The sequence below is a fragment of the Rana temporaria genome, chromosome 10 (genome assembly GCF_905171775.1).
Source record: "Rana temporaria chromosome 10, aRanTem1.1, whole genome shotgun sequence".
Classification (NCBI taxonomy): Eukaryota; Metazoa; Chordata; class Amphibia; order Anura; family Ranidae; genus Rana; species Rana temporaria.
This window is the reverse complement of record NC_053498.1, coordinates 86,688,229-86,704,894: the sequence shown is the minus strand read 5'-3', so window position 1 is coordinate 86,704,894 and position 16,666 is coordinate 86,688,229. Positions and strand designations below refer to the sequence as shown.

At 46.4% G+C, this 16,666-nt stretch overlaps 1 protein-coding gene across 1 annotated transcript in view; it reads left to right on the top strand.

Annotated features, from left to right (window-relative positions):
- The window catches only part of LOC120915285 (cytoplasmic phosphatidylinositol transfer protein 1-like), a 176,958-nt gene that overhangs the window by 121,940 nt on the left and 38,352 nt on the right, over nucleotides 1-16,666 (top strand). Inside the window, exon 4 of the mRNA XM_040325664.1 lies at nucleotides 9,334-9,341. Within this exon, the coding sequence (XP_040181598.1) occupies nucleotides 9,334-9,341 (8 nt within the window). The remainder of the gene's footprint in view (nucleotides 1-9,333; nucleotides 9,342-16,666) is intronic.

Sequence of the window (16,666 nt, the reverse complement as noted above, 5' to 3'; positions counted from 1 at the left end):
CTCCGTCGCCCGAGCATGAACCCTCAGATGAGGAGGTCCCTTACGCAGGGGAATTGGAAGACCTCTTGGACAAGGACCAAGTAGGTTCAGGGATCGAGGATCCGGGTACGGAGGAGTCTGGCGCAGCCTCCCAAAGGGAGAGCTGGTGGGTTCAAGTTTTAACAGACTTGGTCCATAGGACGTTCAACTTGCCAGTACCAGATCTCCAAGTATCAACGGTCTCAGCTTTGGGCTCACTAAGAGCGCCTCAAACCAATGCGGTTTTTCCGATCCATCCTCTACTAGAGGAAGTTATGTTCCAAGATTGGGCCAAGCCAGATAGAATCTTTGTACCACCAAAAAGATTCTCTGCCTTATATCCTATGGAAGAGAAATTTTCCAAGAGATGGGCAGCCCCGGCTGTAGACGCGGCCATCTCATGTGTTAACAAATCTTTAACATGCCCTGTAGAAAACATACAGGTGTTCAAGGATCCGGTTGATAAACGCTTGGAAACGCTACTTAAAACCTCCTTCACTACTGCAAGGGCAGTAGTGCAGCCAGCTGTGGCTGCAATTGGGGTTGCACAAGCATTATCGGATCAAGCTAAGCAGATGCTTAAACTTATTCCTGCCCAGCAGGCAGAAGAATTTTCGGACGTCCCTAGGGCCATACGCTTTACGGTAGATGCGATTAAGGATTCTATCCAGCAAGCGTCACGTTTATCGTTATCCCTTATCCATATGAGAAGACTCTTATGGTTAAAGAGCTGGGAGGCAGAGCCCCCATGCAAGAAGCTCCTGGTAGGGTTCCCCTTCCATGGAGGACGACTCTTCGGAGAAGACCTGGACAAATACATCCAGACCATTTCAAGCGGAAAAAGTACTCTTTTGCCCACCAAGAAGAAGTTTCGGGGGCCTGCGTTTAAACGACAGTACTCCCCTGGGCAGGGGCCTTCCAATACCAAACAGTATCGACGGCCTCCTGCAAGATCAAGTTTTAACAAGTCGCAGGGACAGGCCGTCGCAGGCAAGAAGCAGTGGTTTCGCAAGCCAGCAAAGCCAGCCCCCAAGCCGGCCTTATGAAGGGGCGCCCCCACCCTCGAAGGTGGGGGGAAGACTGCGTCTCTTTGCAGAGGTTTGGGAGGCCAGCATTCCCGACAGATGGGTACGGTCCTCCGTGGCTACAGGCTACAAACTAGACTTCCTAAAGTTTCCTCCTCCTCATTTTCAGGAGTCAAGAGTACCAAACGATCCGAAGAAGGGAGCCGCATTAATAGCGGCATTGAATCATCTACTCTCTCAGGATGTAATAGTAGAGGTACCAGTCCAAGAACAGGGGCTAGGTTTCTACTCCAACCTATTCATCATCCCAAAGCCCAACGGCGATGTCAGGCCAATTTTGGACTTAAAAATGGTGAATGCATACCTAAAGGTCCGCTCATTTCGGATGGAATCCGTGCGGTCAGCAGTTGCCGCACTTCAGAAGGACGATTTTATGGCATCCATAGACATAAAGGATGCTTACCTTCATGTTCCAGTTTACCAGCCACATCAAAGATTTCTACGCTTCTCGGTGGCTCTACGTCATTTCCAATTCATGGCGCTTCCCTTCGGGTTGGCTACGGCCCCCCGGGTGTTTACGAAGGTCCTAGCTCCAATCCTAGCCAATCTAAGGATCCAAGGGGTCACGATCCTAGCATACCTGGACGACCTCCTAGTCATAGATCACTCGTCTCCTGGCTTGGAACGAGCAGTGGCCCTCAGTTCAGTACCTCGAGAGGTTCGGCTGGGTCCTAAATCGAGAAAAATCAGCATTCCAGCCCACAAGGCAGTTGGAATATCTCGGCATGAGATTAGACACAGAACAACAGAGGGTGTTTCTGCCTCTGATAAAAGTCAAAGCCATCAAGGAATTAATCCTACTGGTTCTAAGCAAGAAGGAACCAACTGTTCGCCTATGTATGCGGTTACTAGGCAAGATGGTGGCCACATTCGAGGCGGTACCGTACGCCCAGAGCCACACTCGCATCCTGCAGGCAGCCATCCTGTCAGCATGGAGCAGGAGGCCACAGGCCTTAGATATCCCTTTGCCGCTCTCATCAAGAGTCCGACAAAGTCTGTGTTGGTGGTTAGACCCTCAGAATCTACTGAAGGGGAAGTCTTTCAGCCCAGTGGCTTGGAAGATAGTAACCACAGACGCCAGCCTGACAGGCTGGGGAGCAATTTTGGATGGTTGCACTCGCCAAGGCACTTGGGCAAAGCCAGAGAAGCAGTTGCCCATCAACATCTTGGAGCTCAGAGCTGCTCGACTAGCCCTCAGGGCTTGGACGTCCAAGTTGCAGGGGTTCCTGGTGAGAATTCAATCGGACAATGCCACGGCAGTGGCATACATAAATCGCCAAGGGGGAACCAAGAGTCAAGCCGCTCAGAGAGAGGTGAGCTTGATTCTCCTATGGGCAGAAGCTCATGTGCCCTGCATATCGGCAATATTCATTCCAGGAGTGGACAACCTTCAGGCGGACTTTTTAAGTCGCCAGACTCTGTTACCGGGGGAATGGTCTCTACATCCACAGGTCTTTCAGACACTCTGCCAGAGATGGGGAGTGCCGGACGTGGACGTCATGGCATCAAGACTCAACAAGAAGCTAGACAGGTTCATATCCCGCTCAAGGGATCCGATGGCCTGCGGAACCGATGCGCTGGTTTGCCCTTGGCATCAGTTCAAACTTCTTTATGCTTTTCCCCCGCTCCAGTTACTACCCCGCCTGCTGCGAGACCCTTGGACTCTTCCTCTACGGCCAGACCTGCTATCGCAAGGTCCGATCCTCCACCCTGCCTTACGGCATCTAAATTTGACGGCCTGGAAGCTGAATCCCTGATTCTCAGGGGTAGAGGTCTGTCTCAGAAGGAAATCTCTACCCTAATCAGAGCCAGGAAACCGGTCTCTAGGGTGATTTATTACAGGGTCTGGAAGGCCTATGTAGGCTGGTGTGAGTCCAAGCTATGGCTTTCTCGTAAGTTTACCATCGATAGTATTGAGTTTTCTCCAGCTAGGAGGACTGGCATTAAAGCGGATGTGCCATGGGAACAAAATATTAAAAGTCAGCAGCTACAAATACTGCAGCTGCTGACTTTTAATATTAGGACACTTACCTGTCCTGGAGTCCAGCGCCGATCGCAGCAGAGCACGAGCGATCGCTCGTCACTCTGCTGCTCCCCCCGCCATCCACGCTGAGGGAACCAGGAAGTGAAGCGCTGCGGCTTCACTGCCCGGTTCCCTACGGCGCATGCGCGAGTCGCGCTGCGCCCGCCGATTGGCTCACACGCTGTGTGCTGGGAGCCGAGTGTTCCCAGCACACAACGGGCGACAGACGGGATGTGACGGAATGCCCGTCTTTCGCCCGTATCGTGTGGCCGGAAGTGGGTGCAAATACCTGTCTTTAGACAGGTGTCTGCACCCCCCTCCCCCCTGAAAGGTGTCAAATGTGACACCGGAGGGGGGGAGGGTTCCGATCAGCGGGACTCCACTTTAGGGTGGAGGACCGCTTTAAGCACTATCAAGGGACAGATTTCAGCTTTGTCAGTGTGGTTTCAGCGGCCGCTGGCCACCCACTCGCTGGTTAAGACCTTCATACAGGGGGTCTTACGTATTAATCCTCCAGTTAAATCCCCGCTTTGTCCGTGGGATTTAAATCTTGTTCTGTCAAGTTTACAGAAACAACCTTTTGAGCCGTTGGCTGAAATTCCTTTGGTTTTACTGACAAGGAAGTTAGTATTTTTGGTCGCCATAGTTTCCGCCAGAAGAGTATCGGAACTGGCAGCCTTATCCTGTAAGGAACCATATCTTATTTTGCATAAGGACAGGGTCGTTCTCCGCCCTCATCCTTCCTTCCTACCAAAGGTTATATCCAGTTTTCATCTAAACCAGGATTTGGTATTACCATCCTTCTTTCCTAAACCTACTTCCAGAAAGGAAGGGTTGCTGCATACCTTGGATATTGTCAGGGCCATGAAGGCCTATCTTAAAGCTACAGAGAAGATCCGGAAAACAGATGTGGTGTTCATTTTACCGGATGGGCCCAAGAAGGGGCAGGCAGCTGCAAAATCCACCATCTCGAGGTGGATTAAACAGTTAATCACTCAGGCCTACGGCTTGAAAGGGTTGCCTCCTCCGTTATCATTAAAGGCTCATTCTACTAGGGCCATGGGCGCCTCCTGGGCAGCACACCACCAGATCTCTATGGCTCAAGTTTGCAAGGCGGCAACCTGGTCTTCTGTCCACACGTTTACAAAATTCTACCAGTTGGACGTAAGAAGGAATACTGATACAGCCTTTGGGCAGGCAGTGCTGCAGGCTGCAGTTTGAGACCCTCGGATTCCGGGGGCTCCCTTAAAATTATTTTTTTCTCAACTAAGTTGGATTTATTATGATTTGAGTATATCTCTAAATTAAATCCTTTTGTCTTGGGAAGATGTTCTCCCTCCCCTCATTGTAAGCATTGCTTTGGGACATCCCATATAGTAATGAATATGCCGCTCTGTGTCCCGTGATGTACGATAAAGAAAGATTTTTAATACAGCTTACCTGTAAAATCTTTTTCTTGGAGTACATCACGGGACACAGAGCTCCCACCCCTCTTTTGGGGACCATTTTGGGAGGCATACTGCTTGCTACAAAACTGAGGTACTCCTCCTATGGGAGGGGGTTATGTAGGGAGGGGCACTTCCTGTTTTTGAGATTGCCAGTGTCCATCACCTGAAGGTACTCCATATAACCCATATAGTAATGAATATGCCGCTCTGTGTCCCGTGATGTACTCCAAGAAAAAGATTTTACAGGTAAGCTGTATTAAAAATCTCTTTATTTTCTTTCAATATTTGACATTTATACAGAGATTTTGTATTTGCCTAAAGTGGTTCTAAAGCTTTAAGGTTTTTCACCTTTTTTTTAATGCACTCTGTTTTTCACCTTAAAGGGGTTGTAAAGGAAAGGACACTCTCTACATGTTAGAGACTTCAAGAAGGTGTGAATTACTGGGCGTGCTGCAATGCATACTGGGAAATGTAGTTCTTACATGAAGGAGCACCGCAAACCAGGAAGTGAATGAGAGAACAAACTAGAACGCCGGAGGTGATATAGATGAAGGAATTTAATAGGCATTTACTCATTTTTAACAGAATCATTACACTATTCTGTCTGTCTACCTTGCAGACATTAAAGCGGAGGTTCACGCTAAAACAATTATATACCATTCCAACCAGCATACTGCCGACATGTACAGTATGCTGTTTTTTTTTTTTTTTTCGCTGTACATACCGTTTTATCGTTTTTCTTTTCGGACTCCCGTGGGGAATAGGCGTTCCTATGAAGAGGCGTAGATGATTGACGTGCGGAAAAAAAGGCATACTGTACATGTCGGCAGTATGCTGGATGGAATGGTATATAATTGTTTTAGGGTGAACCTCCCCTTTAATTTTAGGCAAAACAATTTTTTCCTTTACAACTCCTTTAAAGCATTCCATGTGCTGATCGATCAACTTTGGTACAACCAGCCTGCGATAATCACTGTCTTCTCCCGGTGAGGACGGCTTCCCTTGCCTCCCTGCTGAAAGCAGACACTTGCTTGGCACTGGCAGGAGGGATTCCCCACTGTCTGTGCTGATAGGGTAATAATGTGAATTTCTTTGCTGCAACCCTTGGTTGCAGCAAAGAAATTTGCAGTGTATGGCCTGCCTTACACTCCATACGCAAAAGATTTTAGCAGAAATGTTTGTTCGGTTACATTGTGTAATTTTTGTGGTGGTAAAAGTGGTGATAATTTGCATTATGTATAGCCAGCATTCTTGTTGCTGATCATATAGTCTCGGGCTACTGTAGACCTTTTGAGGTATCTACAGTACTGTGCCAAGGTTTTAGGAAAGTGTGAAGAAATTCTGTATCACAAGAATGCTTTCTAAAATATCTATTTTACTGTTTCTATCAATTGACAAAATACAGAGTGAGCGAACAGAAAAATCTGAAATTAATATTTGGTGTGACAACCCTCTGGCTTTATAGCAGCATCAATTCTTTTAGGCCTAACCACAGATCTCCTGTGGCTGAAAGCTGCCTCACATCCTTCTGTCTCCATGTAAACCCACACAGACTTGAGGAGATCAGGGCTCTGTGGGGGCCAAACCATCACTACCAGGATGACTTGTTTACCCTGAAGATGGTTCTTAATGACATTTGCTGTATGTTTGGAGTCGTTGTCCTGCTACAGAATAAATTGTAGGGCAATTATACACCTCTCTGATGGGGATGGCATGATGGTTTAGTATCTGTCTGAATTTCTCCGCATTGAGGACACCATTGATTGTGCAATATTGAGGACCGTAGACTCCTAGGTCATCCAAGAAAACGTAATGCACCAAATGAGATGCCTCGTGCTTGCATCCCTACCCTTCAACTTCAAAAGATTTTAAGCTGTGCCATCAGCACAGACTGGCAGAAACTAGCGGTACCCAGGTACACCTATCTACTGTCCAGAGAATACTGGCCAAAAGTGGTCTTCATGGAAGAAGTGCAGCTAAAAAGCCATACCTCAAACATGGAATCAAAGCTAAGCGGCTCAATTATGCATCAAAACAGGAACCGGGCTGCAGAAAATTGGTAAACAGGTCCTCTGGACTGATGAGTCAAAATTTGAAATAGTTGGCTGTAGCAGAAGGCGTTTGTTAGCTGAAGGGCTGGAAATTGTACATTGAGTGTCTGCAGGCAACAGTGAAGCATTGTGAGGGTTCCTTACAAGTCTGGAGCTGCATCTCTGCAAATTAAGTTGGAGATTTGGTAAGTATCAATACTGTCATCAATGTTGAGAAATACAGGCAGATACTTATTCATCATGCCATACCACCAGGGAGATGTGTGATTGGCTCCAAATTTATTCTATAGCAGGCCAACGACCCCAAACATAGTCAATGTCATTAAGAACCATCTTCAGTGTAAAGAACAAGGAATCCTGGAAGTGTAGCTTTGGCCCCCACAGAGCCCTGATCTCCACATCAACAAGTCTGTCTAAGATTACAGGGATACAGAAGGATCTCAGGCAGCCTACATCCATAGATCTGTGGAACAACCTACCTGCCGAGTTCCTTTATGAAAACTGTTTGCGTGTATTTGGAAGAATTTATGCTGTTTTTGACCGTAAAAGGTGGTCATACCAGCTATCGATTTTTGATTTCTCTTCTGTTCATTTACTTTCCATTTTGTTAATTGATAAAAGGAAAACTGACCTTTTTTTTTTTTTTTTATTCCTGAAAGTGTTCTTGACCACTTCCAGACCTGCGCACGACGATGTGCGTCCTCTTTTTAAAGATTGATATCTCGGTAACGGCAGCAGCTGCTGCCACAACCGAGGTATCGATCTTTAGTGTGCGCGGTCTGGTACACGATAACGGCGGTCTCCGCGGCGGATTCGCCGCGAGATCGCCGTTATCGGTGGCGGGAGGGGATCGGGACCGTTCGGCTGGTGACTGGGGACGAGACTGAAGGAAAAATCTCCTTCGCCCGTCCCCATAGCTCTGCTGGGCGGAAGTGACGTCAAAACGTCAGTCCCGCCCAGCCTGTTGGAGACAATTTTTTTTTTTTTGTCATTTGAAAAAAATGACCGTTTCAAATTTTTTTTTTTTTTTTTTTGCATTTTAGTCTAAATATGAGATCTGAGGTCTTTTTGACCCCAGATCTCATATTTTAAGAGGACCTGTCATGCTTTTTTCTATTACAAGGGATGTTTACATTCCTTTATAATAGGAATAAAAGTGATCAATTTTTATTTATTTTTTCAGTGTAAAAAGTAATAAAATAAATAAAAATAAATAAAACAAATTTTTTTTAAAGCACCCCGTCCCGACAAGCTCGCGCGCAGAAGCGAACGCATACGCGAGTAGCGCCCGCATATGAAAACGGTGTTCAAATCACACAAGTGAGGTATCGCCGCGATCATTGGAGCAATAATTCTAGCCCTAGACCTACTCTGTAGCTCAAAAAATGCAATCTCTAGAATTTTTTAAACCTCGCCTATCGAGATTTTTAAGGGTAAAAGTTTGACGCCATGCCACGAGCGGGCGCAATTTTTAAGCGTGACATGTTGGGTATCATTTTACTCGGCGTAACATTATCTTTCACAATATATAAAAAAATTGGGCCAAATTTATTGTCTTATTTTTTTCATTCAAAAAAGTGATTTTTTTCCAAAAAAAGTGCGCTTGTAAGACCGCTGCGCAAATACGGTGTGACAAAGTATTGGAATGACCACTATTTTATTCTCTAGGGTGTTAGAAAAAAATATATATAATGTTTGGGGGTTTTAAGTAATTTTCTAGCAGAAAAAAACAGTTTTAGTCTTGCAAACACCAAATCTGAAAAACACCCAAGGTCTGGAAGTGGTTAATTTACAGAATTTTGTTTTACACTTGCCTAAAACTCTTGCACAGTGGTGTATATTTACAGACTTTTTACCATGGTGCCTGCAGGCCGTAGTTGGCGTCTCTTGTAAATCTGCAGTGTTTAAACGGAACCAAGAAGAATATTTCCTTTTATTTCTAGTCTTCCCTGGAGAATTGACTTCTGGAAGATTATAGGCTACTTTGGGAAATAATAAAAAAGAGTTCCACTCTTCCCCTTGCAGTCCCTTTTTATGCACGTGACCCTTTTGTATCAATTCATTTCACAAAGGGACTGATTTATGAAAATGTGAAGCAGTAGTAGGGCTGGTGTGCACAGCCAGCAACCTTTCTTTTCCTGAGAAAAGGTAAACATTGAATCTGGTTGCTATGAACTTTCTGCCTCGGGTTTCTTTGTTCTCTCTTTCATAAATCATTCCTAAAGTGGTTGCCTGCAGAGCTTGTGGAAGGTTGGCTATAAAACCCCTCTGCCCAAACCATTAGAATAAATATTCAGATGCCCCCCCCCCCCCCCCATATCACCTGTATCCTTCACATTTTGAATCTGAAAAATGCTTGCTTTGTCTAAATGGCTATTTTGTTCAGAGAAATTGAACCTAAATTGGGCAATAATATTTTAGTAGAAATGTCCTATTGCCAGGTCATAGCTAAGCAAAAGTCTGCACTTCCCAATCATTGCTTTACAGCGAAGTCAAGATCGGGGGTGGTTTTCCACTAAGCCATGCAATTTACATGAAAAGAGATTTAAAGAAAATGAACAAGCAGAAGTGGGAGTTTTGACATTAACAATAAACTGTAAGCATATGTCACTGACATTATGTCAAGAATTTCAATTGCATTTGTCTAACGTGTTTCTTGTGTTTTTTTTCTTTTTTTTTTTTTTTGTTTCCTGCCGGCTGACGCTCAGAATACACGGTAAGTCGCATGATCTCATGTACTCTTTGTTGTGTCTTGAACTTTTGATCACTTGTCAAGTTTTTTTAACAACCTTTACAGTGTTGACTTGGTTAATGTACCTTTACAAAAGGAATGTTTTGCCCATTAATTCTGAAATGCTTGTTGCTTCTTTGAAAGGGGCTTTTAAGCAATTCTACATACAATATATTGGTAAATTGTGTCGGCTGTTAGTGGAAGGTTCATTAGTCCTGTTGGAGCATTAAAGGGTATGGTAAGTAATGCCCAATTTCAATTGGTGGATAATTTTACTTTCCCAGGATTTAAACGAATTATGAGATTTGGCAAAAACGGATTGTGCTTTGTTGAAGTTGCAGTTGTGTGAGTACAGGAAGATTTCTCTTGTCAATTTTTGGACAGACTTTACATTTTATACCAAAATTAGCGAGAGAAATGTTACTTAACCACTTCCATACCAGGTACTTACGCAGCTTCCCGCCCAAGCCAATTTTCAGCTTTCAGCACTGTCGCACTTTGAATGGCAATTGCGCGGTCATGCTACACTGTACCCAAACAAAATTGGCGTCCTTTTTTCCCCACAAATAGAGCTTTCTTTTGGTGGTATTCGATCACCTCTGCGATTTTTTTTTTTTGCGCAACAACTAAAAAAAAGCTGAAAATTTGGAAAAAAAATTACGTTTTTATTTTTTTCTGTTAATTTTTTTGTAAATAAGTTTTCTCTTTCAATTACGGGCACTGATATGGCGGCACTAATGGGCACCGATGAGATGGCACTGATGGACATCGATGAGGTAGTACTGACGGCCACAGATGAGGTGGCACTGATTGGCGGCGCTGGTATGCGACACTGATGGGCACACATAGGCGGCACTGATGGGCACACATAGGCGGCACTGATGGGCACACATAGGCGGCACTGATGGGCACACATAGGCGGCACTGATGGGCACACATAGGCGGCACTGATGGGCACACATAGGCGGCACTGATGGGCACACATAGGCGGCACTGATGGGCACACATAGGCGGCACTGATGGGCACACATAGGCGGCACTGATGGGCACACATAGGCGGCACTGATGGGCACACATAGGCGGCACTGATGGGCACACATAGGCGGCACTGATGGGCACACATAGGCGGCACTGATGGGCACACATAGGCGGCACTGATGGGCACACATAGGCGGCACTGATGGGCACACATAGGCGGCACTGATGGGCACACATAGGCGGCACTGATGGGCACACATAGGCGGCACTGATGGGCACACATGGGCGGCACTGGGCACTCATAGGCGGCACAGATGGATACTTATGGGTGGCACAGATGGGCACTGATAGGTGGGCACTGGGCATGGATGGGCACTGTGGGGTGGCACTGATGGACACTGGGGTGGCACTGATGGACACTGGGGTGGCGCTGATGGACACTGGGGTGGCGCTGATGGACACTGGGGTGGCAGCACTGATTTTTGCCAGGTTGCCAGTCAGTGCCCATTTGTGGGCACTGACTGGCATCTTTTTTTTTTTTCTTTATGCTTTTTTTTTTTTTTTTTTTTAGACTTTTTTTTTTTTTTTTTTTCTGTCATTTTTTTTTTTTTTGCCCACCCTGGTGCTCCAGGGTGGGCATCCCTGGTGGTCCAGTGTGGCGATCCGAGGGGGGGCTGCGCTGATAAACAATCAGCGCTAACCCCCCCTGTCAGGAGAGCCGCCGATCGGCTATCCTCTACTCGCGTCAGACGCGAGTGAGGAAGAGCCATCGACGGCTCTTCCTGTTTACATCGTGATCAGCCGTGGTTGGACACGGCTGATCACGTGGTAAAGCGCCTCCGCCGGAGGCTCTTTACCGAGATCGGAGATGCAGGGTGTCAGACTGACACCCCGCATCACCGATCGCCGCGATGCGCGCCCCCACGGGCGCGCGCGGCATGAAATCCTGCAGGACGTTCTGGAACGTCCTGTCAGGATTTCATAACCCCATCCCGGACGTAAATCGGCCATAGGCCGGGCGGGAAGTGGTTAAAGGGGTTGTAAAGTTAAATGTTTTTTCACCTTAATGCATCCTAAGCATTAAAATGAAAAAACATCCCGCACGTGTCCACGTGATCCTCTTCGGTTCCCAGCCTGGCAGTTGATTGGCTAGGCTGGACAGATTGATGGCAGCGCAGCCATTGGCTGGCGCTGCTGTCGATCACATCCAATGACGCGGCGGGCCGAGTGGTACAGTCAAAGCTTGTTGAACATGTTGGAAGCTTGGTGGCTCCTTCTCTAGACATGCAAAAACCCAATCTATTCCGTGCTGATAAACCATGTGTATCCAAATGGGGATCCCCTCACTTGCAATGGAGAATCGCAGGTGCAATGGACCTGGGACTAAATGGCTAGAATAACATGTGTACTGCTGACCACCTAGAAGAAACACAGAATAGGTGATGGCTTGTCTTATATGGACACTGCTTCCTTCATCTCGGCCTAGATTTCTCTCAGACATGCAGCCTGTCGGACAAAAGCAGATTTCTCTGCCGCTATGGCCTCTTGCACATTGGAGTAAAAAAAGCATGTTTTGGACGGATTTTTCTGTAGAAATGTTGTCTATGGAAGAATGCACACAGTTAGAGGTCTGCCCACCCCTGAAAAAATTAAGACCGCAGCTACACATACTGCATACTACACATACATTTATGATTTTTGTTCTGGAGTCCAGCATTGTCGGCACCGCAGCTGATGTTTCCATCAGCTGTCCGATGCTGCCGCCACCATTGCGGGTAAGGGAACCCGGCAGTGTAGCATTAGACCCCTTTCACACTGAGCAGGTTTTCAGACGGTACAGCGCTAAAAATAGCGCTGCTATACCACCTGAAAAACTCCTGCACTGCATACTCAATGTGAAAGCCCGAGGGCTTTCACACTGAGGCGATGGGCTGGCGGGAGAGAAAAAAAACTCCTGTCAGCAGCATCATCTTTGGAGCAGTGAGAGGAGCGGCGTGTATACCGCTCCTTCCCATTTAAAACAATGGAAAACCACGGCAATACCGCCCGCAACGCGCCTCTACAGAGGCGCATTGCGGGCGGTATTAACCCTTTATCGGCCGCTAGCGGAGGTTAATACCACACCGCTAGCGGCCAAATCAGACGCTATATCGCCTCCTGCCCCAGTGTGAAAGGGGCCTTACGGCTTCATGCTGGGTCCCTACTGTGCATGCATGAGGCACCGCTGCGTAAAGGTGCCAAATGTGGTACCCGAGATGGGGGGAGGAGACACATGAGTGGAAGTTCCACTTTTGGGTGGAACTCCACTTTAAGTAAAGATCGGTAATGCCGCGTTGAGTACAGAGCCATAAAACTAAAATGGAAAGTTTTTTAGTTGAGTGCAGTAATTTATGCGCATATGCATATTTGCACCTCTATAGTTTGTTTTAATTTCAATAAATTTTTATTGAGATTTATCAAAAGGGTTACAGTCATGACATATCAGTAAACATAACATAAGCCCCAGGAGACAAATGAAACCATTGTGAGGTTACAATAAAGCGAAGTAAATAACCATCTCTTCCGGGGGGAGTAGACAGAAAATGGGGAAATCTACCTAACTAACCAGCTAGGGTACCGAAGAGGACCTAAGTGCCTCTATAGTTAGTACTTAACACCCAAGGGGCCGGACCTAAGAAAGAAAGATCCGGGACCCAACCCTCGACACCCCAATTGGGAACCAACTGTGCCAAGTGAAAGGCCCCAAACCTTTATCCCCCTCCCACTAGTGTGGGGAAGGAACAAAAAGCCCTCTAGGGGAAATAACATACAAACATTCCCCCGGAAGATAACAAACACAAAGAGCTTTAAAACTCTAGGGCTATGACCCTTAAAGAGTTGTTCAATTAAATTGTAAATAATACTAAGTCTAATAGGGAAAGCATAAGAGGTAAAGAAGAAAGGACAGAGGAAAAGGAAATAGAGGTAAGGGGGTCAAGGGGAAGAGGGCAGTTGAATGCCTTATACCATTTAAGAGCACAATCCGACCTATTCAGGTACAGGGGTAAGAGGAATGCCAACATAGTTAGCCCAAGGGGCCCAAGTCTCACGGAATGCTTCGGAGGAATCATGCAGTATGCTGGATAACTTCTCCTGAATCATGATCCATGAAACTTTTTGTTTAACCACTGAGATGAGTGGCCTGGGTTGTTTCCAAGACTTAGCAATGGCTATCTTCGCGCTCAGTAAGATAAAGTGCACCAACTTCTGTGTGGGTCTGTTAAGTCGTGGTATTTGGGCATTTAGGAGGGCCGTATTGGGAGCCCCAGTGATCCGGTGCCCAGTAACTTTGGAGATAATTTTGAAGATAATTCTCCAAAAGGAGCGGATTCTAGGACATTCCCACCATATGTGCGCCATGGTGCCCCGCAGCAGACACCCCCGAAAACAGAGGGGATCCGCAGAAGGGAACATGGAGGCCAATCTGGAGGGGGTAAGATACCACCTGGTGAAAACCTTCACACTGGCCTCCATTAGGGAGGCGCTCTGAATGCCCTTGAAGGATCTGAAAAAAGCTTTGTGCCAGCTCTCTAGGCTCATATTACTTTGAAAGTCAGATTCCCAAGCCTTCATATAAGGCGTTTTGTCTGTTGGGTGAGTGAGGGCCGAGTAGATCACCGAGATGCCTCCCCTCCGCCCCATTGCTTGTCCACACCAATGTTCGTATGAAGTGAAGTCAGGAGGAAGGGGTCTGGACTTCCAGATGCTATGTAGATAATCAGAAATTTCATTAAAGCGACCCCTCTCCGAGTCAGGAATTTTCAAAGTATGAGTACAGTAGTTTAGGGAGATGGGACCGCTGGAAGAAAAGAAATGTCCTATCCGATATAGCCCCTTGTCCAGCCACCATTGGAACTGAGAGGGTCGCATGCCCGATGGGAATTCAGGGTTATTGAAGATATGAGCTAGAGGATGGGCAGCTGATGTCATTCTGGCATTGTGTCTAAGGCTATCCCACAAAGCAAATGATTGGGATAGAACTGGGGAGAGGATGGAAGGGCGGGATTTGATGGGGGACCAAAGGTGGTAGTCAAGGGGAGCCGAGGGAATAGCTAGTTGTTCTATATTTACCCAATCAGGTACATTGATCTTGGAATACAAGACAGAGAATTGAGCTAATCTAGCCGAGAGATAATACTTATGAAGGTCAGGTAGACCCAGACCCCCCTTGCTTCTATGGCGGATTAGTGTGTCTTGTGGCACGCGATACCCCTTTGATCCCCATATGAACTTTAGCAGTTTGCTTTGTAAAGATTTTAGATAATTTCTTCTTATGGGGATGGGGAGTGAGCGAAACAAGTATAGTATTCTAGGGAACAGGGTCATTTTGACTGAGTTTATTCTTCCCAACCAAGAGAGATTAAATCTGGACCATATTTTAAGATCAGCTTCCATTTTCTTATATAAGGGGGGGTAATTAAGATCGTATAGAGCCTCCGTCTTTGCGGCCAGAGCAATTCCCAGATATTGGATTGAGGAGTCATTCCAGCTAAAGTTAAAGGATTGTTTAAGATCCAGCACTAGTTGTGAGGGCAGAGATATATTAAGGGCCTGTGATTTAGAAAAGTTGACCGATAGGCCAGAGATTTTGGAGAAGTCGTCCAGAATATGACATAAGTTGGGGAGGGTGGAGACAGGAGAGGTTAGGAACAGCAGTATGTCATCCGCAAAGAGGGCACATTTGTGAGTTTGATCTCCACACTGAACTCCTGAGATATTGGGATTCTGACGTATGGCTATTGCTAAAGTCTCGATTGCTATAGCGAAAACTAAAGGGGACAGGGGACAACCTTGTCTGGTACCCCTTTTAATCTCAATGGGTTTGGAGTAATGTCCGTTAATTCTAACTAAAGCTCTAGGGTTTGCGTATAGGGCCCTAATAATGCCTAGAAATCTAGGTCCAAATCCCCACATCTCAAGTAAATTAAAAAGATAGGGCCAGGAAACAGAGTCAAAGGCCTTCTGCAGGTCCAGTGACAACAAAAATCCTCTCTGGGGGGTCCCCCCCGCCCAATTGGTTTGCAAAATCGACGCTAGGTCTATTGCTCGCCTAATTTGGTCCGGACCCTGTCTGCCAGGTATAAAACCTACCTGGTCTTTGTGTACGTACTGCCCTATGAACCCTGCTAATCTATTGGCTAGGATTTTGGTGAGGACCTTAAGGTCGTTATTAATAAGAGATATCGGGCGGTAGTTTTTAACGTCTTCTGGGTTTTTGTCCGGTTTAGGAATGACCGTTATAAAGGCTGTATTAATCTGGGAATCCAGAGGATCACCCCTGGTTTTGGAATTAAAAAACTTAGTCATGTGTGGAGCCAGGATATCCAAGAAAGTTTTGTAATAAGGGATAGACAGTCCATCTGGACCAGGGGCCGACCCAGTTCTAAGACCCTTAACTACCTCCATAACCTCCTCATCTGTGATTGGGGAATCCAAGATATCTCTGTGAGCCGTTGACAGGGTCGGGATATGTAGTCCCTCTAGGAATTGTGGCGTTGAACCAACAGTTAGCCGGGTGTGGGGTTCATAAAGGCGTGAATAAAAGCCTTGGAAAGCCTCTAGGATTTTGGATGGATTGGTTGTAGGAGGATTACCCCCTATTTTTATTTTAGGCATAGAAATCAATTTAGTTTTAGGGGTAAGTTTGGCAGCAAGGAGGGGGCCTATTTTATCAGCTTGGGTGTGGAATTTATGTGTACCCCACCTAATTGATTTCTCAGCCCGGGTAGTAAGAGCGAGATTGAGCGCCAGTCTAGCGTTGTCTATAACCGACGTGGAGACTCCAGACGGGTTTTTTTTATGTCTGGCTTTAAGGGAAATGTATTCCGCTTCCAATTTGCTTATTTCAGCAACCCTTTCTCGTTTTAGTTTCGTAGAGATCTGAATGAGCCTCCCTCTAATAAAGGCTTTGTGGGCAGCCCATATCGTTTCCTCAGAAACGTCCCCTGTATCATTGAGTTTAAAGTATTCTGTCAAGGCTAAGCCTATCTCCTTGACCCTGACTGGCTCAGACAGTAAGGACTCGTTCAGTCTCCAAAACGTACGTGATCCCTCCCGGACCCCTAATTTAAGCGATATGATTACTAAGGAGTGGTCAGATAATACAGTGTCCCTTATGGAGGCAGACAGGATCGCCGGGAGAGTGGAAGACGGGGTGAGGATATGATCAATGCGTGCATAGGACAAGTGTGGATGAGAAAAATGAGTGTAATCTCGTGTAGAGGGGTTGAGTTCCCTCCAGGTATCAGCTAGGCCATTATCATGCAGAACTTTTGCGAATTTGAGGCTTTCTC